This window comes from Eschscholzia californica, unplaced genomic scaffold (assembly GCF_041429995.1).
Source record: "Eschscholzia californica isolate CP2 unplaced genomic scaffold, dmEscCali1.0.p SCAF_4, whole genome shotgun sequence".
Taxonomy (NCBI): Eukaryota; Viridiplantae; Streptophyta; class Magnoliopsida; order Ranunculales; family Papaveraceae; genus Eschscholzia; species Eschscholzia californica.
Window position 1 is genome coordinate 45,056,034 of NW_028238461.1, and position 24,489 is coordinate 45,080,522.

The 24,489-nt window shown below is 36.8% G+C and overlaps 2 protein-coding genes across 4 annotated transcripts; one reads left to right on the forward strand and one right to left on the reverse strand.

The window, feature by feature from the left end:
• The first annotated feature begins 1,487 nt into the window (after positions 1–1,487).
• Positions 1,488–20,636, forward strand: LOC147545078 (protein SABRE-like). Of its 3 annotated transcripts, none has more exons than XR_015223148.1 (23): positions 1,488–1,918; positions 2,614–2,725; positions 4,076–4,348; positions 4,574–4,839; positions 5,430–5,652; positions 5,748–5,918; positions 6,026–6,103; positions 6,845–7,099; positions 7,836–9,965; positions 10,099–11,941; positions 12,197–12,297; positions 12,522–12,881; positions 13,093–13,211; positions 13,659–13,914; positions 14,113–14,337; positions 14,859–14,998; positions 15,314–15,386; positions 16,207–16,261; positions 16,358–16,525; positions 17,667–17,972; positions 18,123–18,290; positions 18,379–18,757; positions 19,981–20,636. XR_015223148.1 is itself a non-coding variant. In XM_086632854.1 (23 exons), exons 1-23 carry the CDS (start codon positions 1,848–1,850, stop codon positions 20,115–20,117), a joined length of 7,956 nt encoding a protein of 2,651 aa, XP_086488980.1. In that variant the 5' UTR covers positions 1,488–1,847; the 3' UTR covers positions 20,118–20,636. The 3 variants fall into 3 exon arrangements, 2 of the variants coding, with proteins under 2 accessions (XP_086488980.1, XP_086488981.1); XM_086632854.1 differs by having other exon boundaries at positions 16,160–16,261; XM_086632855.1 differs by having other exon boundaries at positions 1,526–1,918; positions 5,753–5,918; positions 16,160–16,261.
• LOC147545079 (Tetratricopeptide repeat (TPR)-like superfamily protein) lies at positions 20,637–23,395 on the reverse strand. Its single transcript, XM_086632856.1, has one exon. The coding sequence runs from the start codon at positions 23,272–23,274 to the stop codon at positions 21,079–21,081; it is 2,196 nt and encodes a 731-aa protein (XP_086488982.1). The 5' UTR covers positions 23,275–23,395; the 3' UTR covers positions 20,637–21,078.
• Between the last annotated feature and the right edge of the window lie 1,094 nt (positions 23,396–24,489).

Consider the following 24,489-nt stretch of genomic DNA (forward strand, 5'->3'; position numbering starts at 1 on the left):
TTGAATAAATTAGTGCCAAGAAAAACAAGTTGATTAAATTAGCATTTAGGAATTAACTCATGGGTCAACGTGTTTTAGGTCTAAAAATAAAATTCAAAAAGGGATTAAAGTCCAATCTTCCCACAAAATAGGATTTTAGTCCTTTCCCATTTAGAAGAAACATTATTGATACATAATGTGTTATGTATGACACATATAAAGAAAATGAAATAAAATATGAAACTTTAACAATAAATAACATGTTATTTATGAAACAAAACAAGAATCAATAAACAGAAAAACATTGTAACTTTGACATCTAGACATACTTTAACTATAATAAATGTATTTTGTTGTACAAATATACGTAATTGATTCTAAATAACGTGTATATTGCGAAGCAGATAGTAAGTTTGAAAATCAAGCAAAAAAATCTGAAAAAAAAAGAAAGAGAATTTTGGAAATTGATTTTTAAAGGTGGTTTTTTTTTTCTTATATAAAAGGTTATAATGGGTATTTTGATTAAATAGAAATGATAGAGATATATTTTTTCTATAGAAATAGGTCAATTTGAACTAAATATCCATTATAATTATTATTTCGACTTAAAATCCTATATTAATATTAGGATGGACTAAATATGCATTTATGTATAGACTTTTGGATTAGGAACTCAAAATTACTAACCCACATTTATATACACGATCAATTCTACTTTGTATTGTTCTCCGTTTTTGTACGTCTTGTAGTATTTTCAAAATTTGGTGTTATTTTATTATAAATTAGCTATTAATGTTTAAGAGTAATTCTTAACTATCAAATCCATCTCTAACTTATTAAATCAATTGATGGATTCAATGGATTTTACAGAGGAGTTGTCAGTGACCAACTAATTATGCAGTTCCGGGTAAATTGACACGTGTTACAAAATAATAATCAAAGAGATAATCCATGGGTAGTAAGCTATTTGGAAAGCGATTAATGTCACTTGATTTTTTTTAGTAAAATTTTCATCCAAAAGATGCATTATCACTACATTTTGTCTGTAATCAGACTAGACAAAAAGAAAAAGATGTTGACTTGAGTTCGACTCACAAATTAGAGTATCATCTTTATATTTATATACAATTTATGATATGACTTTTTAAAGTGGTGTTTTCCTTTTTTGTTTTTTTGAATCACAATATTTGCACATTTAGATGCTACTACCGTACTATCGAGAGGACTCGCTGCCATAGATAATGGTGGAAGGAAAGAAGAAAAAAGGGAGAAACATAATGGAGCTAGTGGTAAGAGATGAGAGAGAAGAATAAAATATTTTGTTTCCCTTTAAAATTTTACACCCTAAAAAATTCCGCAAAGTTCACCATTTTCCTTGATTAAAATTTTGTATTGCCCAAAGTCCTTAACGAGGTCAAAAGGAAAAGTAGTACCCGACGATCATGAGCAAAACCGACCCGAAATTTGTGGAAAGTCCTTAACGGGGTCATATTGGTCATTTTAAAAATGACAAGGATATATTACGCACGTTCTACGAAAATTTAGCGCGAACGCGTAAAATCTTTCCTATTGTTTGCGTAATGCGAACCACAACGAATCCAGATTCTCGCACAAACAATTTCTTTCTTTCAAAATTAGTTTCTTTCTGGTGATCAGATTTCGGATCGAAACCTCAATCGTCACTTTCTCTCTCTAAAAAAAAACTCAACCAAGAATCAGTCTCACACCAAAATGAAATTAAATTTCTTGATTTTTTTTTACTTTCCTGATATGAACAATCCTGTGGAAGATGATTGTTCTCCTCTATTTGTTGTTTAGATTCTAATGAATCGATTAATTTAGGTCTTCAGGGAATAATTTAGCTGGGAATGGCGTTTTCACCTGTTAAATTTTTGTTCATGTTCTTGCTTCTATCTGTTATTGGATGGATCGTCTTCATGTAAGTCAATCTTAATGTTCACATCTTTTTATTGATGATTTTATAAGTAATTGATGATTTTGGTTATAATCCTTCTCGTTGACTGGTTCAGTTTTGGAATTGTTTTTTATTTGTTAGAGATTAGATTTAGACATGCTTTTAGTTTAGAAATTCTTACCGAATGAAATTATTCATCTCCTTCCATAAGCACCATAAGATGACACGAGGAATGATGCGCCAAATCTAATCCCCTTGCTTAGGTAGCTTCATATACTCTACGATTTTCCAGCTAAATTTCAGTTTTCTGGTCTTCTTGAGTCCTTGGCTACAAAAGAAAGATGGACTTCTTATCTTTAGAGAGATGACAGTCTTTTGGTGTACCAAAGTTGAAACTGTGTTTTTCTTATATAGTTTCTGTTATGGTTTTGGGATTTATAGCGAAGTGCTCAAGCCACAGGTCTAGTCAAGAGCCCCATAGGCTCAAACATGTACATTATCTAGAAAAGTATTTCTACCAGTGCAGTTGATTGTGTGTTAGAAAAACACACATTGTGTTACTTGAATTTTGTTGAATTTGTAAGGGTTGTTACCGTATTGTCAGTTTGTCATCTCTATATATGGCTACATGCTGTTAGTTGAGGCATGGTTAAGTTATGAATAATTAACAACGTAGAGACCCCAACTCGTTCTTATTTCCATTGTGCGTCTTATTACAGATTTATAGCAAGGCTGTTGGCTTGGTTTGTAAGTCGTATTACGGGAACATCCGTTGGTTTCCGTGTTGCTGGATGGAACTGTTTAAGAGATGTGGCTGTGACATTCAAAAAGGTTATCTTCTTTTAGATGTTGCCTTGCTTGTTTGGAACTTCCATGGTTGCTATCAATTTGCTGTACTATTATGGTGTCTATATGCGAAGCATCAATCTTGCATTACCCTGTACTAGGCTTTCTCACCCATTTTCTGTGTCTGTCATAAAGGAAAAGAAAGTATCCAGATGCGCTCTTTAATTTTGAACAAAGAAGTGGCATGGAATGTTCAATAGTTGATAAGACTCAACATCAATCTTTTGATAAGTTGTTATGACGTCCAAATCCGCATTCTTATTTTGTATTTTGTTAGTGAAAAAGGTAATGTGAACGTTAGGATTGTCTTTTTGCAACTTATAGATTGAGATTTATGAGACCATATTATTAGTCATTATACTTTTTCGAAAAGGAGGTATTGCTATATATCGTGGTTTTCTTGATTCATTGATGCACTTCAATTTTCGTAATACAGATATTTGCTGTAATTTCTTCGGGATAGATAATATTTAAATGCTCCAGGAAGAAAAGTCAATGTCTATAGGTTGGTTAGCATTAGTTATTCGTAGGTTGAGTATATTCAGTTGACATGACTTGGCAGGTGAAGCAATGGTGCATGTTATATTGTCAATTGGCAAGGGTGCTAGTGCACAAAATTGTAGAGTAACGTTAACAAATGCAGAAGATGAGGATTTGTTTCTTGCTTCTCTTGTGTAAGGATTAATTCTCGTGCCATCTGCAAACACCAAATGCGATATAATCAGCTTCTTAGGATTGATTAACATTAACTCATTGCATGGACATCCCGAGCCCTATTCTGTAGAATAAACTGTAAAACGTTCCACCAATTTTTGTTTAACGTCATATTGTTAGCTTTGATTATAGTAAAAAGGAAACAAATAAAAGCATATGGACTGGGAGAGTAGTGGGTAGAGATTGATATTTTCTTCTCAGAATCCCAAGATCTTCGTCAAATTCCTGTGGATACGGATTAGAAGTCTACGACCGATTAAGGAAGAGCACTTTTGATAATAAGTGCAGAGAATTCATCATTTATTCAAATTCTTGGCAATTTTCTTCCATCTTCTCTTTGGCAGCTCCTTCATTGTTTTCTTAACATGTACCAGTTGAAATTAAACATAAATAAATTTATGTTTCATGTTTATTTGTATGAACGACTTTTATTACGAGGTCCGAAGCAATAAGTTTTTAACTTAGTGACTATATTTATAAACCCTTTTATTTTGTGAAACTGTGTTATCTTGCTTCTAAGATGGTTTGGAAGATAGAGGCTTAACAGCGTCACGTTTTTAGTTAACTGTGGGTTGTTAGTAGCATGAATATCAATTCCTTCTGACTGTTAACATCTGTCAGGGTGCTGTTGAATCTGTATCTGTTGGCGAAATCAAACTTAGCTTGCGGCAGTCTCTGGTCAAAATTGGGGTTGGTTTTATTTCTAGGGACCCAAAGCTTCAGTTTTTAATATCTGACCTGGAAGTGGTAATAAGGCCTTCACCGAAAAGTGTGAAAAAGGCTAGATCGAGGAGTAAATCTGGAAGACCCCGTTCTTCTGGCAGAAGAACTTGGATGCTTGTGGCTAATATGGCAAGATATCTGTCAGTTTCTATAACCGAATTTGTTGTCAAGGTATGCATGTTTGCTCGAGCAATGCTGTACTAGATATTGATCACAGTATTACTAAAATCTTGTCCTTTTCAAAAAGACATTGATCATAATGTTTTTTACCTGGGCTGTAAGTACAAATTTTGCCTCAAAATGAAAATTTGGGGGTTCTCTCTGTAGTGGCATGTCCTTTTCCTCTCAATTTATGGTTATTAAACGATGTCGTAACCCTATTCTTGCTTATGACAGGCGCCTAAAGCTACTACTGAAGTGAAGGATCTGAGAGTCGACATATTTAAAGATAATGGCCCGGAACCCACTCTCTCTGTCAAAGTGCACCTTCAAAATATAGTTGTTCACATGGGTGAATCACAGGTCAGTTATGACCAGTCACATTGTTACAAGGAAGGAGAAAATATTTCTAATGGTCAAACATCCTTAGCAATGGCGGAGAGTTGCTCTGCTCCTTTTGTTTGTGAGGATTTTTCAATCTGTTGTCAATTTGGGCATGATAGGTGAGGTTTTCTTGTTTCTTATATGTGATTTCCTTATCTTTGAATTAGGAGCTCCATAGGACGCATATAAGCAGGCTAATAAAATGGAGTATGACATGAATTTTGAGGAGCCTTTATATTCATACGTAGTTGCGGGCAATGAGACTTCAGTGTGGGTGATATCCTTGATATGAACAGTAGATCATAAGTTAGAGTATCACATACAAGTTGATGAGGCCAAATCAATTTTCTTGTTAGGATCATCACGAAGGTTATATGTTCATGATGTACAGTGGGTCGTCTATTTGACCCGTCAACTCTCATTGAAGGATTAGATGGGAGCTAGAATATTTGTAGGCACTCGAGAGTCGAGTCCTACTATGATGAGTATATCATTACCAACAACACATGATAACCCGAATATGCATATAATCAAACTCCAAAGTAGTAAAGCTCTATGTTAAATGATATTGGAAACGTCTTGAAATTCGGAACAATTTTTGAACTAGTTTTCTTGTTATAGTTTATGGAGGAGCATACCTTGGCTAGTTGGTTGTCGTAGTTATTTTGTAATGAATAAATTCATGAAGTTCTGAATGTCTTGTTAACAGGGAAGTAGGTATCATTATCAGAAACATAGATGTTACAAGTGGGCAAGTCTCCTTGAATTTAAGTGAGGACTTGTTTCTGAAAAAGAAGCCTCCCTTAGAAACGTGTGTCAAGACAGATACAGCTGGAGGGGCTACTCCAGACATACTTGCAGCTAGAAAAACAGAGAAAAAACAAAATGGAATTCTTTCACTTAAAAAGAACACTTCCATGCTTCCTGAAAAGGTTAGTTGGCTTAAATGACTTTCTAGTTAGAACTAGTATGGCAAGTAACTAAACTTTTTATATGTCAAGTAACAAAAGTTATTTTTCTCTGGAAGGTTAGCTTCAGTTTGCCAAAACTGGATGTGAAGTTTGTGCACCGAGCCCAAAATCTAGTTATTGACAGTATGGTCACGGGTATTCAGTTCAGAAGTAGCAAGTCACACTTCAATGAAGACATGGGGGAAAGTCCGCGCTTTGATGCTCAGCTGGATTTCGGCGAAATACATGTATCTCATCATTTTAAAGTTTCCAGTAGTAGTAATATGTTAGTTACATTTTACATTTGTAACTTCTTTTTTCGCGAAGTTGATGATTTCTCTGAAATATTTTTCAGCTTTTTAGAGAAGGAGACACTTCTATGTTAGAGATACTGAAACTTGCAGTGGTTTCTTCCTTCTACATCCCAATACATGTAAGCTTCAGCTTTACCACTGTTACATATCCAGCTTTAACGATAGGTGTGTCGTGTGTTCTTTAGTGCATTAATTGGTTTTGCGTAGTGCAGTATATATATATTTATGTTACCTCTTCCATTCAGATTACATTACAGTCTTACAGATATGATTGTAATTGTATACCAGATTAGGCACTTAGCTTAGTAAATTTCTAGTTGTCATAAACCCATCATAATTTCATCAGCGACTATGATGGATAGACGGAGAAAAACATGATACATTGAACACAAACAAGCTTGCGCATCAACTTACCATTCATGCAATTGTAGGGATTATTCAGCTTCAGGATCTAGTTGGATGTTCATACCTGTCAGAGTAGGCCTCAGATCTGCTTTAGAGCTCGAGGTTTCATGCCTTGCTCCTCTAGGTAGTAAATGGTGGTGTCAAATGGTCCTGTTCCATCCAAAGTAGGCCCCCGGCGAGGCACATCCCACCTTGCACCACTAGTAGACCCGGAGGATAAATGCTAGTTGGGAGGTCACACACACACACACACACACACACACATGCTGTATGCATATATATGTAAGTGGGGATGCAACTATTTGTTAAGGAATGAAGCTTAATGTTATAATCAGTTCAGTGTTCCGATAGTCCGATAGTCTCATTTACCATTTTCTTGGTCTTTTCTTATTATCTTTCTATGTAGTTCTTAAGATTTTCTAATCTTTCTTGTTTTTTGGCGCCTTTTCCTTCAGACAGAAGCACCACTTAAGGCTGAAGTTGATGTCAAGCTCGGCAGTACTCAATGCAATATCATCATGAGTAGATTGAAGCCATGGATGAGCCTTCACTTGTCCAAAAACAAGAAAATGGTACTTCGGGAGGAAAGCTCTACCATTCAGAAGACACAACCGTCTGAAAAATTTAAAGTCATCACTTGGACTTGCAATGTTTCAGCTCCACAGATGACTATTGTGCTATACAGCCTTAGTGGCTCACCGCTTTACCAAGTATGTCATAGTTTTTTGCTCTTCAAATTATTTCCATCTTATATGTAAAGGAATGCATTTTACCAAGTATGTCTTAGTGGCTCACCGCTTTACCAAGTATGTCATAGTTACCAAGTATGTCATAGCTTATATGTAAAGGAATGCATTTTACGTCGTGATAATGATACAACATTTTCTGTTGTATCTTCTAGTTGTGGTGCTTTGGTCTTTTAACGTGCAGTCATGATAAGCAGACAGAATTATACTAATTGATACAAATGGGTCCGTCTTTGTAAGATGTTGATTCGAAATGGCAAGGGTTTAGGACATATGTAACAATAAATACTTGGAGAGAAGCATGATTTAAGATCAGTTGAGAAGCCATAAAATCCTTCATAAAGGAAGATCATGCTATGCTTATCTCATTAATGTTTATCTTATATGACTGATATACATTATTTGACGTGCATGAATATAAATACAATTTACATATTGGCAGTTTTAGAGTAGACAGTTTAATCTTACCATTTAAAAAAAATAAAAATAGTGTTTGTGTACAAGAAAGAGTTATCATATTGATCCCAACAACACTAATAAAAGGAGATTGCATTGTTGAAAAATAGTCCCCATTTTAACTTGAATTCCTTACTTCTGTAAAAAATGAATCTGGAGCACTGGTGGCCTGGTTGATACAAGATTAGAGTTGCTCTATAAAACTAATAAAATCTTACTTATCCTGAGATACTTCGTGATGTAGGGGTTCTCACAATCTTCACATATATCTGCAAGTAATCTAGCAAGTACAGGAACTACAGCACGTGCAGAACTTGGTGAGATACAGTTGCAAATGGCTGATGGTAATCAAGATTGTTTGAAGGAAAGCCTCTTTGGTGTGGAAACAAACAGGGGTTCATTGGTACATGTAGCAAAAGTGACTCTCGATTGGGGTAAAAAAGAAGCAGAATCACATGAAGAACATGATTCTGTTAGGGGTAAGTTGGTCCTTTCTGTCGATGTCACGGGTATGGGTGTGTACTTAAGCTATCAACGTGTTGAATCACTTATATCAACAGCTATGTCATTTCAGTCACTTATAAAAACTTTGTCTTCTGGAAAAAGAAAAACACCAAATAAGGGTGTCAGCTCTGCTAATAAACCGTCAGGGAAAGGGATTCAGCTCTTGAAATTAAATCTTGAACGGTGTTCTATAATCTTTTGTGGTGATGTGGGTGTTGAAGATGCTGTCGTGGTGGACCCTAAGAGTGTGAATTATGGATCACAAGGTGGTAAAGTAATTATTAGCGTTTCCGCTGATGGTACACCCCGCCAAGCAAATATTACATCCCTGATGCCCAGTGGGTATAAAAATCAGAAATACTCAGTATCTCTGGATGTTTTCCATTTCAGTGTCTGCGTGAACAAGGAGAAAAACTCCATCCAAACAGACCTTGAAAGAGCTAAATCTGTCTACCAGGAGTATTCAAATGAACAGAGGCTTGAGAAAGAAGTAAACTTGTTAGATATGAAAAATGCAAAGTTTGTACGTCGTTCTGGTGGCGGGCATAATAATGAGATTGCTGTTTGTTCTCTTTTCAGTGCAACTGATATTTCTCTCAGGTGGGAGCCCGATGTACATATATCATTGTTTGAGCTCATGCTGCGCTTGAAGGTACTGATACACACCCAGAAGCTTCACAATCAAGTGAAGGAAGAAAATGGTGGGAATGTTCAAGTAGAACCAGAGAAAAAAGGTAATAATGCAGAGTCAGTGCTACAATCTGAGAAACAACAAAAGAAACGAGAATCTGTTTTTGCTGTCGATGTGGAAACTTTGAATATAGGTGCTGAGGTTGGAGACGGTGTTGACGTAAAGGTTCAGGTTCAGTCTATTTTTTCTGAAAATGCTCGGATAGGGGTGTTGCTTGAAGGTCTAATGCTTAGTTTTAACGAAGCTAGAGTCTTCAAAAGTAGCCGGATGCAAATTTCTCGAATTCCTAAATCATCATATTCAGAATCAAAAGTACAAATAAAGACATGGGATTGGGTTATTCAAGGTCTCGATGTTCACATATGCATGCCCTACAGATTGCAGTTGCGGGCTATTGAGGACGCAGTTGAAGATATGATGCGAGGATTAAAGCTTATCACTAAAGCTAAAACTAGTCTTATTTTTCCTAAGAAAGAAAGCTCGAACGCAAAGAAGCCCAGTACTACCTCCTCAAAATTTGGGCGTGTCAAGTTTTGTATCCGTAAGCTTACAGCGGATATTGAGGAAGAGCCAATGCAGGGTTGGCTGGATCAACATTATCATCTGATGAAGAATGAGGCTTGCGAATTGGCTGTCAGATTGAAGTTTCTTGACGATCTTGTTTCAGAAGGCACTAGTCAGTATTCTTCTGGAAATGCTGAAAAGCCAGATGGATCTTCTTCTGGTGCTGAAAGAAATTTGGTTCACTATCATGGTGAAGACATTGATTTGCATGATACTTTAGCCGTTAAAAGATTGAGAGATGAAATCTATAAACAGTCATTTCAGTCGTACTACAAGGCATGCAAGAATCTGGTATTCACAGAAGGATCAGGTGCTTATAAGGAAGGCTTCCAGGCTGGTTTTAAGCTTACTACTTCCAGGTCTTCCCTTCTATCTATTTGCGCTACAGACTTGGATGTAACTCTGACGAAAATTGAAGGTGGTGATGCTGGGATGATAGATACTATAAAGAAACTTGATCCTGTTGCCCTAGAAAAGGATATACCCTTTTCCAGAATGTATGGGACAAATCTTCTCCTGAGTACAGCTTCTCTTGTTGTCCAGTTAAGAGATTATACACCAATGTTCTCAGGAAGTATTGGTAAATGTGAAGGGCGTCTTGTTTTGGCGCAGCAGGTAATGTTCAGCGAATATTTTACATTTTCATGTCGAACCTTCTGTTTCGTCATCTTCTAGTTTCTTGTCCATTGAATTCTTCACAGTTTTGTCGTTATGTATCACGTATTAAACAAACTGTTCCTGGCTGCAGGCAACATGCTTTCAACCACAAATGCAACAAGATGTATTCATAGGGAGATGGTGGAAGGTGCGGATGCTGCGGTCAATGAGTGGTACAACTCCACCAATGAAAACATACTTAGATCTGCCGTTACATTTTCAGAAAGGATACATTGGGTACGGAGTGGGTTTCGAACCTGCTTTTACTGATATAAGCTACGCTTTTACAGTAGCTCTGCGCAGGGCTAACCTTAGTATTAGGAATAGTGGTCCACTAATTCTGCCACCCAAAAAGGAGAAGAGTTTACCATGGTGGGATGAAATAAGGAACTACATCCATGGAAAAATAAGTTTGCATTTTGACGGTACAAGATGGGAAATTCTTGGAACAGTTGATCCTTATGAAAAGCTTGACAAACTTCATGTGGTCTCTGGTTATCTGGTCATCGACCAGTCTGATGGCCTTGTTTCCCTCTCGGCCAAGGATTTTAAGTTCTTCTTGAGCAGTTTGGTGAGCTTAGTAAACAATTGCAGTTTAAAACTTCCTGATGGTGTGCCTCCTGGTCCACCATTCCTCGAAGTTCCTGCCTTGACAGTTAATGTCACTATGGAGTGGGAATGTGATTCTGGCCACCCCCTTAGTCATTATTTATGGGCACTTCCTGTTGAAGGGGAATCACGTGTGATTATCTATGATCCCTTCAGATCAACTTCATTGTCCCTTAGATGGAATATTTCTCTTCGTCCACCTGTTCCTCTGTCTTCCTCCACTATAGCAGAAGCGAACCGATCATCAGAAAATCATCCTGTTGATGCTCCTGTTATAAATCTTGGTGCCCATGATTTAGCCTGGATAATTAAATTCTGGAATCTGAACTATCTTCCTCCAAATAAGCTGCGAACCTATTCTCGATGTCCGCGTTTTGGAGTCCCAAGAATCCCCAGATCAGGCAATTTGTCTCTTGATAAGGTGATGACTGAATTTATGCTCCGTATTGATTCGATGCCGACATGCATCAAACATATGCCTTTAGATGACGATGATCCTGCCGGAGGATTGACATTTAGAATGACAAGGCTGAAAGTCGAACTCTGTTATGGTCGTGGTAGGCAAAAATTTACGTTTGATTCCAAGCGCGACCCTCTTGATCTTGTTTACATGGGTATTGACCTTCACTTGCTAAAGGTGTATTTGAACAAAGAAGATTCTACATCTGTTGCAAAAGAAATTCAATTGGCAAAGAACAAAAATTCACAATCCACATCAACAGATACAATTACTAATGACAAGGATAACAATAGTAGTGGTTGCACAGAGAAGCCAAAAGATGAAGGATTCCTGTTATCATCTGATTATTTTACTATAAGAAGACATTCTCCAAAAGCTGACCCCGCTAAACTAGTAGCTTGGCAAGAAGCTGGAAAACAGAATTTGGAGATGACATATGTTAGGTCCGTGTTCGAGAATGGTAGTGAGAGTGATGAACATACACGATCTGATCCAAGTGATGATGATGGATTTAACGTAGTAGTTGCTGATAATTGCCAGCGTGTTTTCGTTTATGGCTTGAAGCTTTTGTGGACGATTGGGAATAGAGATGCTGTTTGGTCATTTGCTGGTGGATTATCCAAAGCATTTCAGCCTCCTAAACCTTCTCCTTCTCGCCAGTACACGCAGAGAAAATTACTCGAGGAGAAGAATAAAGTTCCTGACGAAGCTGAAATGTCTCAAGATGATGTTGGTAAGCTTTCACCTTCTACAACTCAAGGTTCAGCTCACTACTTTTCAGAAGACGTGGACAATACAGATTCAGTTTCATCTCCATCTCCATCTCACTCGGTGAAAGTAGAAAGCGCAGGCCTCGTTGCAGTTCGTAAGTACTATACCTTAAAATCTGATTTAAATCTGTATTGGTGATTTACGTTGGTTGCAGAACTTTGGTGGTCCAAAGATAACATTCTTACCAGGTTTCGTTATTAATTCTAGTAGTGTATGGAATTTATCAGGACACAGATAATTGTAACATGTAGTTATTTAAAACTTCCTAAAATAAATTTCGTAAAGCATACTTATGCCTATATATGGTTGGCTCTTCTGGGTATATGATCCTTCATTTGTTCTTCAATAGCAAAAAATGGTAACCTGGATGATATCGAAGAGGAGGGGACACGAAAGTTTATGGTGAACGTTATTCAACCTCAATTTAATCTACACTCGGAGGAAGCTAATGTGAGTCCAATATTTTCTTTCTCCTCTTTTTGTTCTTTGATGGAAGTTTCCACCATGATGTTTGTATTTCTTGTGGATATTTGTCACCAGTTATCACATGCTTCTTTGTGTATATCTGAATTTCTTACTATGTTGCTAATGTAAGTCGAAAATAGATACTCTTTCCAGAGTTTTCTTTGACTCATTTTGGTCGTATAACTGTTTTTTATTTTCTCTCTACCCAGGGAAGATTTCTTCTTGCTGCAGCCAGTGGTCGAGTCTTAGCTCGTTCATTTCATAACGTTATTAATGTTGGTTATGAGATGATTGAACAAGCACTTGGCACTACTGAAAATGTACATATTTCTGAGTCTCAACCTGAGATGACTTGGAAACGTGGGGAGATATCGGTGATGCTAGAGCATGTTCAAGCTCATGTCGCACCAACTGATGTTGATCCTGGAGCTGGAATAAGATGGCTTCCCAAAATCCTTAGGAACTCTCCAAAAGTAAAGCGTACGGGTGCTCTACTTGAAAGAGTTTTTATGCCTTGCACAATGTACTTCAGATACACTAGACACAAAGGTGGAACTGCGGATATGAAGGTTGGGTTATAACTAGTTGCCTTAGAAGCTAGAATTCCCTCTCTTTTTTAACTGTTTTTTAATTCACTTCTCTTTGATATCGGCACTTTTGGACGTCATAGGTTTCAAATTTTGTATTATGTGTGGTAGATCATTAAATAACCGAGTAAAATCAATAGAAACTGCAAATTCTCGGTTTAAATTAAAGCCTTTCTTATTTACGCTATTGCAGATGAAGCCATTAAAAGAGCTTGCCTTCAATTCTCCTAATATTACTGCTACAATGACATCCCGCCAATTCCAGGTTATGCTGGATGTACTCACCAACCTTCTCTTTGCAAGGCTTCCCAAGTGAGGACATATAATTTTGCTTTTCTTTGCAGTAGTTTATCCTCTTCACTTCCCTCTCTCACGTACTCCCAATCTACCCTATATTGTTCTGTATTAGGTATTTGAGTAGTCAAGCAGCTGTTGATTTCTTAATTTGCATTTTGTTGTTACTTATGGAATTATGTGTTGCTTGAGTCTGGGTTTAAGGGTCTTAAGTGACCAGTCTGAACTCAAGTGTCAGTCTTGTCAATGATCACAACCCTGGTAACAGAGAATTGGGTTTTCAGTAAATAGTTTTAAATGTCCAAAGGAGTTCAAGTCTCCGGAAGCTTGAAACCTTTATTTCTTAATTCCTTTGTTAATGGAAGGGCAGAGAGATACCACATTTCTTTGAAGGTGCATTCTTCTGTTCAGTATGCCACCAATATCTTGGATTTTGAAATATCTTCGTTTTAATCTGTTTTACAGGCCTCGAAAAAGTAGTATATCATCTCTTGCTGAGAATGATGAAGATGTCGAAGAAGCAGCAGACGAGGTGGTTCCTGACGGGGTTGAAGAAGTAGAGCTTGCAAGAATCAGCCTTCAAAAGACAGAGCAAGAGCGGAAGTTACTTTTTGATGACATTTGGAAGCTGTCCTTTACCAATACCACATCTGGGGAGACATGTCCATCTCCGAAAAAGGTTGATGTTTTATGGATGATATCAGGCGGGAGACCAATGCTGGTACTGTATGAAGTCTCTTACTACTCAAACTCCAATCACATACATCTGTTAAATATTTAAGACGACTATTCTATAAGCTCAAACTATCAGAGGGAGCCTTTCTCATCTATGCATACTTCATCTTCTTGAATTCATTATATAGGTATTGTGTTTATTTGGGGTTTGAAGTATAGTGCTCTCAGAAATTCCTATTTTCAGATTCAAGGCTTGAAGAAAAAGTTAGTAAACACACAAAAATCTAGAAAGGCAGCATCTGCAGAACTAAGGGCTGTCCTCCAGAAAGCTGTGCAATCGCGTCTGATGGAGAAGGAGAAAAACAGAAGTCCGTCCTGTGCTATGCGCATCTCTCTGAAAATTAATAAAGTGGTTTGGGGCATGCTTTCAGATGGTAAATCTTTTGCAGAAGCTGAGATAAACAACATGGTAAGTTATAATGGATTAGAAAACCTTTCAAGAGTGAAATGTCACATCATTATTGATCTCCATGAAACATTGTGCTTCACGTGCCATGCGTCTTGCCCTTAAAGTACATGGATAAAATCTTGAAGAAGCTAATGGTACTTGCAAGATTTTATCCCTTAGTTGCGCAAACTAGTTAAAAAAACCAATGTGTTCTTAGTTGTGATTGGAAGTGAGATCTCCTACCTCTTGTAACTAGCTTGTAATGTGGGTTTTGCTTTTAGCAATACCTTTTTTCTCCAATAGAAATATACGATTTGAACTACAAAGTCAATGAAGCAATGGATGTTCTATGGAGATGACTGAAATGAGTGAATAGTGCAATCAAATAGGCCACACGAAATGAAATAGAGAAAAAAGGTAGATCGTACATAGAATATTCTTTGTAGATCGAGAAGCGTAAAGATTGACATTCTAAAGCATTTGACAATCTTTTACTGGTTTACATTTCATGAGTCCCTTCTGACAAGGTCCTTTTTGGGCAGGTATATGACTTTGATCGAGATTACAAAGATGTCGGGATTGCTCTATTCACAACAAAATCAATTGTTGTCAGAAATTGTCTGCCTAGCGCCAAATCAGACACGGTGTTAGCTGCTTGGAATCCTCCTCCTGAATGGGGAAAGTATGTGGCACTAGCTGTGCGGTTCTTTTGCGCGTCTTAGGGCATTTGACACTGATAAATGCTTTCTCCATAGCTAGGAGACTAGATTTGGCAATCTGCTGTCCCCTTCTAAATTACATGCTCAATTTGCCTCGCTTCTGACGACTCTTGTGTTTTAGTGTCCTCAAAAGCTATTCTAAGTCCTTTTGATTACTACCTTTTAATTTGGTGAAGGGCCCTTCGGAAATTAATTATTTATTTAAGAATATGATCTTAAATGCAGACCATTCGCTGTGTTCTCGCAATTTATCTCATTTTCTGTTATTTTTGCTGCAGAAATGTGATGCTTCGTGTTGATGCAAAGCAAGGAGCTCCAAAGGATGGGAATTCTACTCTTGAACGTCTCCAGGTTATCAATTTTCTCTTTGATATATTCTTTTCTTGTTAAAAGGCAAAAATTTATTGAAGAGCTAGAGGCCAATTTTTGCTTTCTTTTATTGAGTATTCGAAATTTAATTTTAATTCCCAGCGACGTTGATAACAAAATAAATAAATGAAAGAGTTTTTTGTAGTATTGGTTAGGCGGCCAAGCTACCGAGCCTGCCCACCAGTCTGAACCTCGTTCTGTTTATTATTTGCTTTTGGCTCATCTAACTTCACAATACTTTGCTTTTTGTCTGAAAACTTAAAATTATTCATCACCCAAGAACTGGATGCACTTTTTTTTAGCTTTCTGACGTTGAAGTCATTAATAATACTTGATGGAGAAAGTTCATTTGAAAATGGACATTATTCCACAGAAGCTGTTATACAAGAAAAACTGAAATATCAACAATTTCTCCATGTCCCTGTACCTTGATACTTTTCGTCCAGCAACTCGAATACCTAACTTATATCTCTAACTTTCTGAAAACTTCAAAACTTACTCATGCAAAAGTACAAGGACATTTGGACGTCAACATTAAACAATTTATCATCACTATGTATCACATTGTCTTTTAGAAACATTCTTTCGAAGTTAGATTTCTTAACCGCAAATTACCCATTCTGATCCATTTGCTATGAGATGATTTTGTTTGCGTAAAATAAATAGTTTCTCTCCCTGTTGGGCCTTACAATCAGTTTTGTGATCAATATTGGTGAATAGTTTGCTTCGTACACTGACATAATGTTATATTTTAGGTAGAGATCTACCCATTGAAGATATACTTGACCGAAACTATGTACAGGATGATGTGGACGTATCTTTTCCCGGATGAAGAACAAGATTCACAAAGAAGACAGGCATGCAACATAATACTTTTCGTTGATTTAGGATTTCACTAACTGCTAAGTTGGCAACTGAATATTTACTAACTCAACATCTTATTGAAAATGCAGGAAGTGTGGAAGGTCTCAACAACTGCTGGTTCTAAGCGTGCAAGGAAAGGTCATGAAGGATCTGCATCTATCAGTCATTCGACAAAAGATTTTGACTTCTTTTCAAGATTGAGTGCACCCCTTATTGCTTCGGGTAGTCAGACTTCTTCTCATGGTGATGCTTCCCAAGTGAGTACTTTTTGACTGATAAATAAGATATAAGCTCAAGCTGTTGTTAGAGACACAGGACATTTTATCCGTGTCTAAATAAGTGGTACACAAAAAAAAGCTATACTGAGTAGTTTCAGTGCTCAACTGATCCACCTTGAGATGTGACCTAAATGACTTTATCAGTCATCATTACCTTCTCACCTCATTAGATCTCAATATCTTCTGAATGATCTGAACAAAGAGAGGTTCGCTATCTCTACTACTACAATGTGGCTCCAATTAGCTAGATGATGGACCCCTCTTTGTGTTCCTCATTTGCCTGCTTCCGAGTTCAAGTACAGATGTGTCAAGGGCTGCCTTTTTTCCCCTCTCACGGCAATGGTGTCATATTCTGTAAATCACATTGTGCCAGCCTAAATCATCTCCATGTGAGTCCCGCAAGGGGGATAGGGTGCATGAATATTTATTGTTAATAGATAAAAAATTTAGGCGGTGTTTGTTTCTGGGAGACGAACCCGAAAGGTATATGCTTATGCATAAATTAAGTTGTTTTACTTTTACATACTTGTTTCCAGTAGTGTTATATGTTATAACAAGTCATTCTTTACGTTAGATGCTATTTCTGCTCCAAAAATGTCTGAATTTTGCAAGAAGTCTTGTCTGAAGATCTGATTTTATGAAAGCTATAAATGTATGGGAGAATAAATACCATGCAAGGGATTCGCATGTAATTGTATTCAGATGTCAGAGATTTAAGACTCATCTCTATGGAAGTAACAAATACAACCTTATTGACTTAGTGTAGCAGATTCATGTGTACACTTCGTTGATAATACCAGCAACACACTAAACATAAGAAAAACCCCCAATATAAAAAAACGTGTTCACATGGATCTTGTTTATGTCTTTAAAGTCATTCCATGTGTATTTACTTCTTTTGGTAATTTAACCGTGAAGTTCTTAACCAGGCACACTTTAAGTGTGAAATTTATCTTAGTACTTCAATTGACAAAAAATAAGTACTTCAATTGACAAAAAATATCTACTAAAAATCACCGAACCTCTTATTTGGATGTGTTTATTAACAGAGATTGTTCTGATGAAGAAGTTTGACAAGGATTGTGATATAAGATATCTGCTCATTTTTTTCTGAATGTAGGGCGGAAAGTTGAAAAACGTAAAAGCAACGCCAGAACTGAGAAGAACCTCCTCATTTGACAAAAGTTGGGAGGAGAATGTTGCTGAGACTGTGGCTAATGAACTCATTTTGCAAGTTAACTCCCCTAGAAGTGGATCTTTAGGTTCAACAACAGAACATCTGGATGATCTGATAAAAAATAAATTGAAAGATAACAAGTCAGTCAAACCTGGTCGTCCTTCCAATGAAGAAAAGAAGGTTGGGAAGACCACTGATGAAAAAAGGCCTCAGAAAATGATGGAATTTCACAACATCAAAATAAGTCAGGTTGGTTCAGTTTAACCTGAAAAAAGTCGAATCTCATATTGGTTCTTTTCTTCTTCTAATCACCTCTCTCGAGAAGATGTTAAATACGATATTAGAACTTTTTTTTATTCTTGGTGTGTTAATATTTTGTACCCTTTTACCATTTTTTAGGTTGAATTACTAGTTACATATGAAGGATCTAGATTTGCAGTTAATGATCTGAGATTGTTGATGGATTCATTCCATCGTGTCGACTTCACTGGTAGTTGGAGAAGACTCTTTTCACGAGTGAAGAAACATATTATTTGGGGTGTTTTGAAATCTGTTACAGGCATGCAGGTAAATGCTTATTCTATTTCTGATTATTTGTTCAAGAGATGAATATATTTTAAACTGATTGTTTCATCTTTACCTAACACTTTCACAGGGAAAGAAGTTCAAAAATAAAGGTCACAAACACAAGGAGCCAATTTTTACGGGCATTCCTGATAGTGATCTTCATTTTAGTGATAGTGACGGAGAGAAGTCTGGAAAACCAGAACTCCCTATAGCTTTTCTGAAAAGACCAAATGATGGAGCTGGTGATGGATTTGTCACGTCAGTAAAGGGGCTATTCAACTCTCAGCGCCGGAAGGCCAAGGCATTTGTTTTGCGAACTATGAGAGGTGATGGAGAGAATGACTATCAAGGTGAGTGGAGTGGAAGTGATACCGAGTTCTCCCCCTTTGCTAGGCAACTGACAATTACAAAAACTAAGAGGCTCATTAGACGGCATACGAAGAAGTTGCGCCCAAGGGGGCGTAAAGGTTCGTGTTTTCTCTTTCGTTTTGCCTATTTGCGTTTGTCATTGTTTAGAGTAGCAGTTAGCGCATTAGATCCTTAGCTCAATATATATATATATACATGAAACGGCAAGACTATATTAATATGCCCTAAGGCAAAAAAAAATGTCACAAAAAAGCGCCTTCCCACAGAAATGCAGCACATATATCACATAAGGAAGCCGTCCCAACTAGACAACTGTATTTATCTGCATTTCCATGGGAGAAAGTTATCTGCCATTGCCTCTAAAGGCGTCCAACTGTAGTTCATTAGATTTACAAAGTGTTTCCAAATTGCGGAGGAGAATTCAGTACTAAATAGGACATGTCCCGCCATTTCACTACCTATTTTTCCCAACAGACATCTATTTACTATTGCAGACCCCATCGGTTGTAATCTATCCTGTGTATGTATGTATACTTCTAGCAATACAGAGGTTCTTTTTAATATTATTATTGCCATTATTTTTGCGAAATATTCGATGCAAGGTCGTATGCGAACGTGCTTTAGTGTGCCAGTATAGGTATCAATGAACTATATTATGTATAATACCACATTAATCTGGTAAAAGAGGAGTACGATCTGCAGTTCAAAATGATTGCAAAAGAATCAACTTCATGTGGAGCCCATTGTAAGGTGTAAATTAGTTTACACCTACATGACCACATTAAAGCACTTGGAAATAGGACTCTGGCTTGGGGCTCGGGGATGTTAGGATAAACGCCTTACAAAGGGTGCCGCACTATGATAGTGTTAGAAGATAAAATTATCATTTATAGTTTCATGATTTTGCTCATTAGGATTTTGTTCAAGTAGAAACAGAATTAATATTTGGTCAGTCCATCTATACGAAGTTTTGCTATAAATCTGTATTAGGTTTGTGGACATCAACCTCAAACCTAATTGGTTATACATGGGGAAGCCCCAGATATACTTATTTAACCATGGAACTTCCTTTGTTCATGTGGGACTACTCTTCGTCCCCATCCCACACTACACATCTGGCCTTCTTTGAGCCTATAACTGATTTCATTTTGTGTCGTGAAACATGACCATTGAAGCTATAAAGGGGGTAGGGTGAACCCGATACCATATTGGGTTTTTGAGCATTAAAAAGAAGTTGATTTAGATATCTCTATGTCAAACTATTGAACACTTAAGCATCACCATTTTATATTCTTCTTCTTATGCTCTTCTCTAATTGCAGGTCGAGCATCCGAAGAACGAGATTCTCTTCCTTCTACACCAAGAGACGAGACTTCACCAATTGAAAGTGGTCATGATCAATCAAGTGGATCCTCTTCATACGAAGATTTCCTCGATTCTCCTCGCCCCACTAAATGATTTTCAAATAGTGGGCTCTAACTGCTTTTCGTTCGCATCAAATAATCTTATATACTTACTGAGGTTTCATAAATTATTTGACTCGGTTATAGCCATTGCGGAAAATATGACTATTGCCGAGTGGCAATTGAATAAGAGCAGAAAGATACAGCAGGCAAGTGAAGATTATGGTCCGCAGTCATGAAGACCAAGTTCAAGCACAACCACTCCGACTTATGAATGTATATGTATGTATGTATTTACGCATGTGTGTATGCATCTATATACGTATACGTACACATACGTGTGTACTTATGTACATAGAGCTGCCTCTTTTCTGCATCAGTGTTTTTTGTATGCCTTATAGAGTGTTTCAGGTAGATAGAGTTTCTGGGATACCAGGAATGCCATGGTTTTGTAATTATATTGCAGAAGTTTTGTTCTGGGCAATTTTTCACTTCAATATATTGCCAAAATCGAGTTGACTTATATAAGAAGACGTTTTACTTCGATATATTGCAGAAGTTTTGTTCTGGGCAATTTGGGCAATTTTTCACATTTTTTTCTTAATGGTTTTGACTAAAACTTTGTGATATTCGCCAACGAAGACGAGATGGGAATACAAGAGACTTTTCTTTAGCAAAAATCACACAAGGAAGATCATGTTAGGATCGCGGAAAAAGTAGACATAAATATAGAAGTTTAGACACAGTAACTCCTTCGAAGTTGAGGCTCGCTGACAAATTGTTGACTTCATTCACTAACGACCTCTTCTTCTGAAGATTCCCAGTGTTTCAAAAACTCTGTCGTTTCTGTATCTTCACAATGTCCGGCGTTATAGTGAAGAAAGATAGCTCCCTCATGACATTTCTAAGCGACGATCTATAGGGCACTCCTAGGATAATAAATTCATTTCCCACGACTTCGATTGACTCGACACATAGCATTCGAGAAGCTCAAACTACTCCCAAACAACTCTAGGTCACCAATAATCTCCACACGAACATAACCCATCTTTAAAATGATGAAATCTCTTTGCATCTCTAGCAATTACTTCTCTTCCAATAACTTTAGACACAAATTTTATCCAAGTATGACAATCCCCACATACTCTAAGATTCTTGAAAATCCTTATACAAGTATTCTTTTTCTTATTACTCAATATCCCAAAAGCTATAGCAATCTTCTCACTGTGATAATAAATTGACCTCTCTTTCTCTATCTCATCCAAATCCTGCAAAACAAATCTAGTATCAGGAGTATAACCCAAACCCTCAATCTTATCTCTCAACTCCCTTAATTCTTCATCGATTTCCATCGCTCTTGGGTGTGATAAGTCTCCAGCCATAAACGTATGAACCTCACCATCGACCTCGGTCCAACTCATTGCAGGATTCTTCTTTAGTTTCATTTCCTTCATTGTGATTTTCATCTTAGTTACTTCATCCCAGTTACCTGTAGAAGCATAGATATTGGAAAGCAAAACATGAGCTCCTTCATCACCTGGTTCAAGCTCGATTATGTGATTCATTAATCTCTCTGCCATTTCAACTTCTCCATGGATCTTACATGAACTAAGTAGTGTCCTCCATAGAACAACATCTGGGTTTTGTATTTGGTTTAGTAATGTTTCAGCCTCTTCAAGCTTTCCTGCTCGACCTAGTAGATCAATCATGCAAGTATAATGATCTCTTGAGATATTGATTTCAGGGTTGCTTTTCATGGATGAGAAAATTCGACGACCTTCCTCGAGTAATCCTGCATTAGTACAAGCATAAAGAACACTAGTAAATGTACCATCATTTGGTCTAACTCCCAATTCTTCCATCTGATCAAATAACTTAATTGCTTCTTCTCCGCTACCACCCAGAGCATAACCAAAGATCATCGAGTTAACTGATACCACGTCGACTTCGTTCAAATCGTCAAAAATAGATCTTGCCATTTCTATAATTCCACATTTTCCATACATGTCAATAAGTGCTGATCCAACAAATCTATTTTTATCGAATCCCATTTTTAAGATTAAACCTTGAAGTTGTTGTCCTTCTGTAAGCATTGCTTGGATTGAACAAGCCCGGAGAACTGTAGATAAAGTGAAAGCATTTGGTATTATCGAATTACGAATCATCTCACAGAAACTCGATAATGCAGATTCTGCTCTGCCATTTTGAACAAGACCCATAACCAGAGCTGTCCAAGAAACCAGATTTGCATTGAAAAATCCATCAAACACTTTCAGAGAATCATCAATCATCCCACATTTGGAATACATAGTAAGGAGTGAAGTTCTTGATTCAACTGCCCATTCAAATCCATATTTAATGAGAAGTCCATGAACCTGTTTTCCTGTATCCATATTTGCCAAGTTTCCACAAGCAGTCAAGATACTTGCTAAAGTAAAATCGTTAGCCCTGATACCCTCTTTGACCATATCCCTGAAAATCTCCAAAGCTTCGCCATCTTCGCCATTTTGGGTATAACCCACAATCAAAGCTGTCACCAAAACTACATCTTTCTCCACAATTTGATCCGAAACCACTCGGGCATCCCTCAACTTTCCGAACTTCGCATACATATCAACCAATGCACTACCAACGAAAACATTTGACACCTCCAAGCCTGAAACCAGTAATCTTCCATGAGCTTTCTGTCCTTCTCTCAGTAGACCAGTATCGGAAAATGCCTTAAAGATACTCGAATAAGTAAATTCATCGGCTATAATACCCTCTAAAATCATCCTCCCATATAATTCAATAGCTTCATCACTTCTTTTCTGACGAACGTAAGTTGAAATCATGGAATTCCATATAACAATGTGTCGATGAGGCATTTCATCAAATAGTTTACGAGCATCATCCAGGTAATCACATTTTATGTAAGCATCAACTAGTTTATTGCCTAAACTTAGGAGAGGAAACCCAGATTTCTTCATATGGAGGTGAATGCTTCTGAGTTTCCCTACAGATTTTCTCTCTCTGCATTTTCTGATAAGATCAACGTAAGAATCAGAGATCTGAGTCTGGGTTTTGCCGTTGAAGGGAGGGAATTCAATGTTTAGGTCAAAACAAGGAGCGAGATTGAGATTGTTTTTATGGGTTAGAGATAGAGTTTGAAGAGTTCTTCTTAAAGTGAAATTTGAAAATCTGGTAAAACTAACGGCTCTTTTTATTTGCATATTGATTTTTTGTAGCCCCTCGTTTGGCTCATTTAGGTTAAAAAGAAACAACAAAAAATGAGTGAGGGATCCAAAATTTGGGGGGAAAATGAGCGGGAACACCAGTTTCGGCCAGAAATGAGCTTCCAGTCCAAAATGTCAGGACAACTCATTTTTGGCTGGTTTTCATTTCTTTTTCTCACCCTCTTGCCCCTGGTTTGAAAATTTAAAATTTTCAAACGAAATTCTGGAATCCCGCGAGCAAACTCTCATTTCTCGTTTTCTTTCTCTCTCTAAAACTTTCAGAAGACCATGGATGTTGATTATCTTCTTCCCCTCTCTCCATATAAATATTTCGAAATCTGGAATTTTTTTTCTCTCTCTCTCTAAAACTTTCAGAATACCATGGACGTTGATTATCTTTTTCCTCTCTATCTCTCTGTAGTAAGATTGGAGAGAGAAAATATGTTTAAACAGAAATAAAAAGAATAAAAATAGGAAATATGGAGGGAGAAAAATCTGGAGAGAAAATATGAAAAATGAATAAAATTTAGAGGAAAATAGGAAAAATCTAGAGATAAATTTCTGGTAAACAAGAAAATTTCCAGTACAAAAATGATTAGTAAACAGAACAATTTCCGGGTAAACCAAAAAATTTCCCAACACAAAAGTGTCTAGTACACAAGAAAATTCCCAGTAAATTAAACAGTTTCCGGTAAACCAGAAAATTTCCCAACACTAAAGTGTCTAGTACACAAGAAATCCCTAGTAAATTAAACAGTTTCTGGTAAACCAGAAAATTTCCCAACACAAAAGTGTATAGTACACAAGAAATTCCCAGTAAATTAAACAATTTCCGTAAACAAGAACCAATCTGGAAAAAAATTGAGAAAAATTAGTTAGAAAGAAATTCGAAATTAGTTAAAAATTGGTTAAAATTTGAGAGAAATTAGGAATTGGTTAAATTAATAAGTCCTGAAAGTTAGAGAGAAAAATTCAAAATTTGAACCAATCTTGAAAAAATCAGAATTTGAGATAAGAAACAAATCTGGAAAAAAAAAAAAGAATTTTGAACCAATCTGGAAATATTTGTTTAGATTGAAGAGAAAATTTTGAAAAGAGAGGAATTTGTTGAGATTGGAGAGAGAATATGAATTAGAGAGAGAAAAAATCTAAATTAGTTAGAAATTGGTTAAATTAGGAGAGAAATTAGGATTTGGTTAAATAAAGGGTTAT